The sequence below is a fragment of the Propithecus coquereli genome, unplaced genomic scaffold (genome assembly GCF_000956105.1).
Source record: "Propithecus coquereli isolate 6110/MARCELLA unplaced genomic scaffold, Pcoq_1.0 Scaffold305, whole genome shotgun sequence".
In the NCBI taxonomy this organism is placed as follows: domain Eukaryota; kingdom Metazoa; phylum Chordata; class Mammalia; order Primates; family Indriidae; genus Propithecus; species Propithecus coquereli.
In genome coordinates, this window is record NW_012148675.1 from 1,538,173 (window position 1) to 1,547,773 (window position 9,601).

General features: G+C 36.2%; 1 protein-coding gene across 1 annotated transcript in view; it reads left to right on the forward strand.

Moving 5' to 3' along the window:
- Positions 1 to 9,601, forward strand: part of CLHC1 (clathrin heavy chain linker domain containing 1) — a 27,257-nt gene that overhangs the window by 5,226 nt on the left and 12,430 nt on the right. The window contains exons 3-7 of the mRNA XM_012649852.1: positions 3,905 to 4,038; positions 5,619 to 5,820; positions 5,936 to 6,048; positions 6,434 to 6,518; positions 8,841 to 8,947. Of these exons, the coding sequence (XP_012505306.1) occupies positions 3,905 to 4,038; positions 5,619 to 5,820; positions 5,936 to 6,048; positions 6,434 to 6,518; positions 8,841 to 8,947 (641 nt within the window). The remainder of the gene's footprint in view (positions 1 to 3,904; positions 4,039 to 5,618; positions 5,821 to 5,935; positions 6,049 to 6,433; positions 6,519 to 8,840; positions 8,948 to 9,601) is intronic.

Below are 9,601 nucleotides of genomic sequence, written 5' to 3' on the forward strand. Positions count from 1 at the left end.
AAAAAAAAAAAAAAAACAAAAAAAAAATTTTTAAAAATCTTTCCAAAAGCATCAGAAAGCCAATGAGATAGTAAGAGATTATCACGGCAAAATCTAACAGAAAACAAAAGATAAACAGCAATAACTCTGCTTTGGGCCTGAGAACATTTATTAAAACTAGTGACCGTAAGTTTCAGTTTTTACTGTGGCATAGGGGATAGAAAACAAAGCCCAGGATTTGCCCACGTGGTGTAGTCTATTGGGAAACTCTCACCACGTATAGCTAGGATGATAAAGGGCTACACCCTAGTAGGGTGAGCCGAAGGTAAACTTTTCTACCCCTGGGGAATGCATGGAAAATTGTCCTCTGCTTAGCAGACCGCCGATGGGTACAAGGCTTATTTTGGGGGTGATGAAATGTTCTCGAATTAAATAGTAGTTGTGGTTGTATAACTGTGAATATACTAAAATTTACTGAATTATGTACTTTACAAGGGTGAATTTTAAAGTATGTGAAGTATATCAATAAAGCTATTATAAAAAATATGAAGGATAGAGTGAGAAGGTCATATTATGTCTAATTGCAACTCTAAAAGAGAAGAGAATATGGAACAGAGACAATATTTGAAGACATAATGGCTGAGAATTTTCTAGAACTAGTGGAGGATTCCAATTCACAGATTCAAGAAATCCAAAGATTCCCAAGCATGATCAATGCTAGGAAATACTCAACTAGATTCATCAGAGTGAAGTTGTCAAAAATAGAGATCATAAAAGCAGCATAGAAAGAGGCAACAATTAGATACTATCCCATTCTTGTCATAGCTTATATTGGAACTTCATTCCTTTTTATGACCAAACAATCCATTGTATGTATATACTATGTTTTGTTTATACATTCATCTGTTGATGGACACTTGGATCATTTCCACTTTTGGCTGTTGTGAATAATGCCACTCTGAACATTCATGTATAAGTATCTGTTTGAGTCCCTGCTTTCAATTGTTTTGACAGTCTGTTTACTTTTAACATACTTTTCTTCTACAAGCACAAATTTATTTGGAATAAAGCCAAAGGATATTTTATTTCCACAGTCCCTCTTTTATAATGCTACAGGCTCTTACTGTGAGCCATCTGGAGTTACCAAGACCCTATGTAATATGCAGAAGCAGGCAGCAGTTATCTACTGACAAACTGGTTTTTAATTTGCCCAAAACTCTGTGACACTTATATATTGACAAAGATTCTCTCCCTGATCAAACTCAGGTTTACCTGAACCTTTTTCTTTTTTCTTTTTTTCTTTTGAGACAGACTCTCACTCTGTCACCCTAGGTAGAGTGCAGTGGCATCATTGTAGCTCACTTTAACCTCAAACTTCGGGGCTCAAGTAATCCTCCTGCCTCAGCCTCCTGAGTAGCTGGGACTAGAGGTGCATGCCATGATGCCTGGCTAATTTTTCTGTATTTAGTAGAGACGGAGTCTCACTCTTGCTCAGGCTGGTCTTGAACTCCTGGCCTCAAGTGATCCTCCCACCTTGGCCTCCCAAAGTGCTAGGATTACAGGCATGAGCCACTGCACCCAGCCCTTTTAAGCATTATTTGAAGTTCACTTCCTAGTTATGTTGACCCAGGGAAGAAATAAGAGATTAAAATAGATACTCTTACAGAAAAATTATTTATGAAACTTTATCTTAAAGCATGGTAAAGAAGACTTTATTCAAGAGGTCCATGGTGATAGGTGTAGGGACCACTGCAATGGGGTTTTGCAGTGGAGGAGAAAGACTGGCCTCAACTCTGAATACAGCATGGGCAAGTGGGAATTTATAGCCAAGAAACAAGTTAGTGGGTTGGTGGATAGAAAATTCCTAAGAAGGGGTGGGCACAGTGGCTCACACCTGTAATCCTAGCACTTTGGGAGGCAGAGGCGGGAAGATTGCTTAAGGCCAGGAGTTCGAGATCAGCTTCAGCAAGACCAGGACTGTCCCTCCATAAATTAACATTACTATATTAGAGACAGAAATGATCTCAGGAGTTTTGCAGGGCTTTGCCCTAAAGGAATATGTGAACGTGTTAGTTTGCATATCAAAAGCTGCTTCACCTCAGGAGGGCATCTCAAAGGTCAGTGGCAGCTGCTTTCCAAGGTGATGCTGCAGTCTCAAACCTGTGGTTCTCGCCTGCTTTAAATGACAAAGCAGGTCTGCAAGGAGCCACAGGATGAGAGCTGATCAAAGAGTGCCCGCCCTGAGAGACAGACACCTGTGGCTAAAAACAATAAGCCCAAGGGACAGTTCCTGCTCGACTTCTGATCACCTGTCTCCATTTGCAATAACTAGATAAAGAAATATGGAACCATTGTATCTCTGTTTAACCCTTCTGTTAAGTGATAGCTTTATCTTAGAAGTTTGTCTCTGAAAGATTTTGTAACCATATGTTCCCATAGATAGAGTTAATTAAGGGATCTATAGAAGCCTTTTGAAATACTTTTAACCTAAAATGAACTACCTGTTATTATGTAAACCTGTTACCCCTAACAACCGATCTCTGTACCTATAAATACCCATGTTAAACTTTATTCTTGGCCTCACAATTGATGGGGATATTCGTGAGGACCCCCGAGTACCCTCGCTTTGCTTTTTCTTTATATAAATCTTTAAAACTATACCTTCATCTCTGTGTATTCTTTTATTTCTATTATTTTCTTATCCTTTGCGATGACCCCTGCCTAGGGGACCTGATTTTTTGCTGGAAGCATAGCTAACTCCCTGCACAGGACCCCTTCTCTACAAAAAAGTTGGCTGGGCATGGTGGCGCATGCCTGTAGTCCCAGCTACTCGGGAGGCTGAGGCAGGAGGATGGCTTGAGCCCAGGAGTTTGAGGTCGTAGTGAGCTGTGATGATGCCACTGCACTGTAGCCGAGGTGACAGAGTGAGACCCTGTCTCAAAAAAAAAGATAATGCTTAAAAGAAATTTATACTACCTTTTGGTCTTTAAGGTCCCCATTTCTGGATCAACTCAGTTTTATCTCTGAAGTGCTATCCTTTCTTTAGTTGTAGGATCAAAATTACTATAGTAGACTAAATAATGGCCCTCAAAGATGTCAGGTTCTTGTAACCATAAAGCCTGGTCAGAAAAAAAAAAAAAAGAAAAAAAAAACAATGTCAGGTTCTAATCCCTGGAATCTGTAAATGTTAACCTTATTTGGAAAAAAATATTTTGTGTATGCAATTAAGGATTTTGAGATAGAGAGATTATCGAGGTGAGACCCAAATACAACCACAAGTGTCCTTATAAGAGAGAGACAGATGGAACTTTGACACAGGCAGAGGAGAAGGCAGTGTGACCACGGAGGCAGAGATTGAAGCGATACAGCCATAGACGCCTGTAGTCCCCAGAGGCTGGAAGACACAGGGGACAGATTCTCCCCTGGGGCTTCTGGAGGAAACATGGCTTTGACAACACTGATTTGGTCCAGTGATACTGATTTTTGGACTTCTGTCCTACAGAACTATGAGATAAAAAATTTGTTTTAAGTCACAAAGTTTGTGGTAATTTGTTACAACAGCCACAGGAAGTGAATATGATTACTTACAAAGATAATTTGCATTAAATTGCAAAAGCAATTTTCTACTAAAGGGAATAGACAGTATTCTGTGACCAGATAATTATATTTGACACATGAATTTCCAATAGGGCTAAGAATCGTAGTCAGTATCAGATTTTATTGATTCTCTGAAAGAAAATTGTTCCTCATTTGTCAGGTTAGTTAGCTCCTCAAGTCATTGTTTTTTAAACTTCCACCTAGTCTATAATGGTTCAAAATAATTATTGGCCAAAATAAAGTCATGATTTAATGGGTTTTATTTTAAATATTATGATTCAAGAATTAACTTAGTTAAAAGAAATAACAAAGTCTTTCTGTTTTTCAGAATGAGGATTATTGAAAATAATTCCTCAAAGATTCAATCACAAATAGATAAAGTGAAACAGCTAAGGGCAGAGTATGACACAAAAGAAGTAACATATCATACTTTCTCCAAAGATCCTTCAAAACCTATTCCAGGTACTGTATTTTGTTTAAAATATTTGAGAGAAGTCCCAACTGTTTCCAGTTATTATCTATTACACAAATTAATATAAATGTGCTGATATGTGTGCATCTTCCAAGCATATATTGTATAAACAACTTTAGTCAGGACTCTAGTTAGATACAAGGGAATGAAAAAACTTTAAATAACCCTAAAAGATTAAAAGAGTTCTAGTCTGACTGGGTTATATAAAGTGTAACGCAGTGGCTCTTACAGTGTGGTTCCTGTATCAACATCAGCATCAGTGGGAAGCTGTTAGAAATGCAAATTTTTGGGCCGCATCACAGACTTACTGTGTCAGAAACTCAATGGGTGGAGTTCAGCAGTCAGTGTTTTAACAAGTCCTTTGGGTTATTCTGATGTACTCTAAAGTTCGAGAACCACTGGTATAATACATGGAAAAACTGTAGTGTATTAAGTTGTGGTGATGAATATTGTTGATTTATGCTGATGTCAGCATTCACTGGTTCTACATCTTTTATATAATACTGTTGCCACATTTTAAGAAATTGGAGTATATCCTGGAATTCATTGAGAATGTTGAGAAGTTTGTATGATAAATGGATATAAGAATTGCAAATATTCAACCTGGGGAAACAAAAGACTTTGAGGATAGATAACAGTATTCAAAACTTTTAAAGATTTTGGCTAGTGTTTATTCAGAGGCAAGATTAATAGGTAGAAATTTTAGGAAGCCAGATTTGGTTTCAGTAGAAGAAGCTCTGTCTTGAGGTAATGAGCTACTTCTTACTGGAGGATTTCAACTGAGATTGAATGATCATTTTGCATTTGGCGAAAGTAGGGACTAGAATCACTTTCAAATATAAAATTGTGACTGGCAAATAACAAATAAGGTACATATGTTAATAAGTACAAAATAACTGACAAGTTGACTAAATGCTGAGAAGTTTCAGGGTAAGAGAATGATTAAAACTGAGTAGAATTAATCCAGGGAAGTTTTTGGAGATGGGGTATTTTGAGGTATGTCTTAAAGTCAGTAATTGGCCCGAGTAGGAAAGAAAGGCATTTGAAGTGTGTGTGTGTGTGTGTGTGTGTGTGTGTGTGTGTGTGTTATGAATAATGAATAGAGGAAACAGAGGGAGAGAGGATGGAAGATTTTTGGCAGGCATTTATAAGTTTTGTTTTAGAAAGAATAAACTGATTACCCTGGGGTTAGCTCTGGTAGAGTAATCGGAGATTTGGTTAGAAAGAAATCTAATGAATCCTGAATTGTTAGGCAGAGGCTCTTGGTTTTATTGAGTAACAGTGATATGTAGGGGTTTTCAGAGTGTGGTGATGAATGAGGTCATTAAAAAGATTTTTTTTCAGATGCTCAGGTGTGTGTGTTCTCAGAACAGTCTTCACTGATGATTTTTAGAACTGCTAGTCATTTACAATTTTATGCTGATTCTACTTATGTTCAGTAAGCTACAAGTACATACTACCATTTCTGAATTATTTTTTAACATAGTGAACTCTCTCGCGTACGTTGCTAAGACTTGCTGTTTGAGCACAAGAGTCCGTGGCCTGTTTGGTTTATTCCCCTTTCCCTTAGGCATGACTCTCCAACAATCCGTCAATCTAGATGCTCTCACTAAATACATGAAACATCTTGAAGATAAATATGCAGAAATTAAACAAGCTATGATGATAAAATATGTACCAGCTCAAAAGAAGATTGATTTAGATGAGGAGATGATGGTGTCATTAAAACGGCGAGATGTAGCGGAAAATCTGAACAAAGAATTGCAGTTTCGGTATAAAAGGCGATTATATGTTTTTAAAGTTTGAAGCTTTTATTTGTGTTTATTCTACTATTCCACCGTTTGATTTTAGGCTCAGTATGTTATTGATTTTTTTTTATCTTTATAGTCATCACAGACTACAGATAATCTCATATGCACTTGCTTCATGGGTAAAATCTGATATGAGCAGCTCATTTCAAGACTTTGTGGAACAAATTCAGAAAACCAAAATTTTAAATGGTAACTTATCTGTATTTTTTAATTAGCACAAATAATGGAAGACATTTTTCCCCAGAAAGTTAAAGAACAGGGTTTTCTTAGGCTGAGTTTAAAGAAAGCAAAAATATACTTACTTCTGCTAGTTTTCTGTTACCCTATGGGTTTCTTCCTTCTACAGCTGAGAGATAATTGGTAAAGAATAGATTTGGTGAGCCTGAGAGAGAATGCCTGAAAATGTACCTGAAAATAAAGAGGAAAGGGACAGGGAAGCCACTCAGTTTAGGAAGAGGTTGGTGCTGTTAGAAACCATAGGAATAAGTTGTTGGTATTAAACACATGTATATTTATTATTTTCTATTGATAAATAACCTTAAATGTCTTCCAGTAGTACTTTCAATATTTACAGATGACCAAGGCATTGTTGAGGAAGTACTAGAAGATGATCCAACCAAAGCAAAAGAAGCTGAAATTACACTTTACTACATTGACAGGCAAATATTTTTAAAACTTTGATTTTCTATGTTAAAATGACCGTATTTACCACTTATTTGGTATCTTGATGAGCCATAGTCTCTAGCTTTTATATCTTTACAAGTTTGAGTATGAACTAGGATTTTGTTTTTTTCCATAGATTCTTTGTGAAAAAAATACCAGATTGAGAATCTAGATTTTTCAGAAGAGATAAGAGGACTATAGTGTTGATATAAGTTTTATTCGTACAGGTTGAACATCCCTAATCCAAAAATCCAAAATCTGAAATGCTCCAAAATCTAAAACTTTTTGAGTGCTGACATGAGATAGTGACATCTTTGCTTTCTGATGTACATAAACTTTGTTTCATGTACAAAATTATTAAAAGTATTGTATAAAATTACCTTTAGGCCATGTGTAAAAGGTGTATATGAAACATAAATGAATGTTGTGCTTAGTCTTGGGTCCCATCCCCAAGATATCTCATTATGTATGTGCAAATATTCCAAAATCTGAAAAAATCTGAAATTCAAAACACCTCTGCTTCCAAGCATTTTGGATAAGGGAGACTCAACCTGTAATTTTTCTACATTCCCTAGCCATCAACCTGATGTTACAAAATATTTTTGAAAATGTCTTCTTTTTTTTTAAAAAAAAAAAAACCCACAGTTTATTTAGCTTTAGTTCTTCCAAAATTGGAAATATCAAGTCCTACTGCTAAAGAGAAAAAACAAACAAACATAAAATCCAAGACCCCTCCCCCCTCTTCTTTTAAAGTCACAGAACATGGAAGGAAATGCAGTGGGACAGGTGGACACAGAGAACCAGAAGGGGAGGATGGCAAGTAAACTCCCCCAATACTTAAAAAGCTGTTCAACAGAAACTGCAATAAATACAGGACAATGCAAGACAAGTAAAAATAAGGAGCAGCAGTGATGAGAGGCTGTGTTGTAGATATGGCCTTCCTTCCTCTTCTCTTTTCTCATCAGGGTATTCTAGGCCCGAGGCATGACTTGCCCCTTCCAGATCTAAATGTTGACTCCTTGGAGCCTTCCTCTAGTTTTCATTAGAAGCAGAATATGTGGCACAACCATTCTTCCTTAGATATATCAGGAAAAAAAAAAAAAAAAAGACAGTGGTAATTTTGCCTTATATCATCGTACCATGTGTGAATTTGTAAGGAGAAATAACCGAGCCAGGGAGTGTCACTGTTTCTTAGGTCTTCCAAAGCAGCAGAAATACCTCAGAATCTTCTTGATTCAGATTATCCTAGCCAATTCAGTCCTTTCTCATTATTTCTATCCTATGACTTATTAAGAAGGCATATTTCTCTCTAATACTTAAGTTATTATATATAGTATATATTAGGCTTAAAGAGATCTAAGTCTATATTCTTTAAGAGGTTAATTCGTAGGCTCTGAGGCCAGTATGTAATGAACATATTTAATATTCCTAGTCTTATATGTTAAACAATTTTCAACTGTTGATTTGCTTGTTGATATGGTACAAAGAAGAAGATGAAGATAATTTGGGAGAGGGGCACAAAAGCCTGTGTTATTTCCTTATTCTGTGTGCTTCTCTAAGTCTACTGGTTTTGACATGAGAGAAGAATGCTTGTTGAGATTGAGAGTTTCATGTATTTCGCTTAATATTACTTTAGTGGCTTTTCCCCCTGGAGTTCCACATTCATTTGCAACACTATGTAAATCCTGTTTGCCATAGTTTTATTAATTGTGAGATAAGGGCTGATTTGAAGACCTTTTGCCATAGGAAGAAGAATAGAGGCTTAAGTTATCCTATTATCTTTCCTTCTTATGTTAGTCTAATATTTAATTGAGAGTCTGATGCGTGGCAGAGCAACATAGGCAGAAAAATACCAAGGACACCTTTCGATCTTCAAATTGGCATCTTCTATGTTCAATTAATATTTCCTGTAGGCTGAATTTCTAGGCAGATTGCCCTTCTTTGCCAATACTGGTACTTTTTCATATGGCCATGATTTGAGAGAATAAAATTTGAGGTCATTGTAATTTCACTTCAAGCTCGCTCTTTCTTTCCTTTATGGCTGCTGTAAGTACTATAGGAATAAAGTACAGGATCAGGTTTAAAGTCAGCTAGCAGGTGAGAGTTTTATTCTGAGACTAAAAGAAACAACAGAACATTAGAGAAAGAATTTAAAGAACATCTTACAGAGTGAATGAATCTAGTTATTGTTTATTAGAATTGCTTTTTGTTTTTTACATGATTATGCCACTATATTTAGTCTGTAGTACACATTTTAATCATTTTTCTCTCTTTTTCTGTGTATCATTATGATGCATTATAAAATGCAATGGCCATAGGTTTAACAAATTAATCTCACTTCGTGAATATGAAAAGGCAGCTCATTTTGCAGCCAACAGTCCTAGAAGAATTCTTCGAAATGTTGGTACAATGAATAAATTGAAGGGTAAGCATCTCTCTCTAAACCTTGTATATGTATGCAAATTATACTATTTCTCTGTTAGAAGGGAAAGAGTGTTAAACTGGGAGACTAAAAATCTAGTCTCCAGCCCTGTTTACTTACTGTCCTTAGCTGTAACACTAAGGGGTTTGATTAGATTTTCTAAATTAAATTATGAGATATTTTAAGTATATAGAAAAGGATGGAGAAAAACATTAACACCCATATACTTACTTTCAAGATTTAACTATTATAACCTACCTACTGAGATACAAAGATTAGTAAGACCAAATCCTCACTGTCAATGAGATAAAAGACTAATTGAGAAGAGAGATAAAGACTCAGACAAATGTGGACCTAGCTCATTCGTTCATTCAACAAAATTGATTGTCTGATATATACCAGACATTGTTCGAGGTGGTGGAGATATAGCAGAAAATAAAACCTATGAAAACTCTTGTCATCATGGAGCTTACATGTAGTGTGATTCTGGTAATATGAACAAAGTTCTCTGGAAAGTTAGAAAAGAATTAATAATAGTTTGGTCTCCTGCCCTCAATTGTACCTGTCGTCTTCATGTAGACACCCTTTGTTTTATCTTTTTTAGAGAATAAGCCTTCGTCTTTTCTAGGTACTGGAAGAGGGTGTCATCTGACAGGG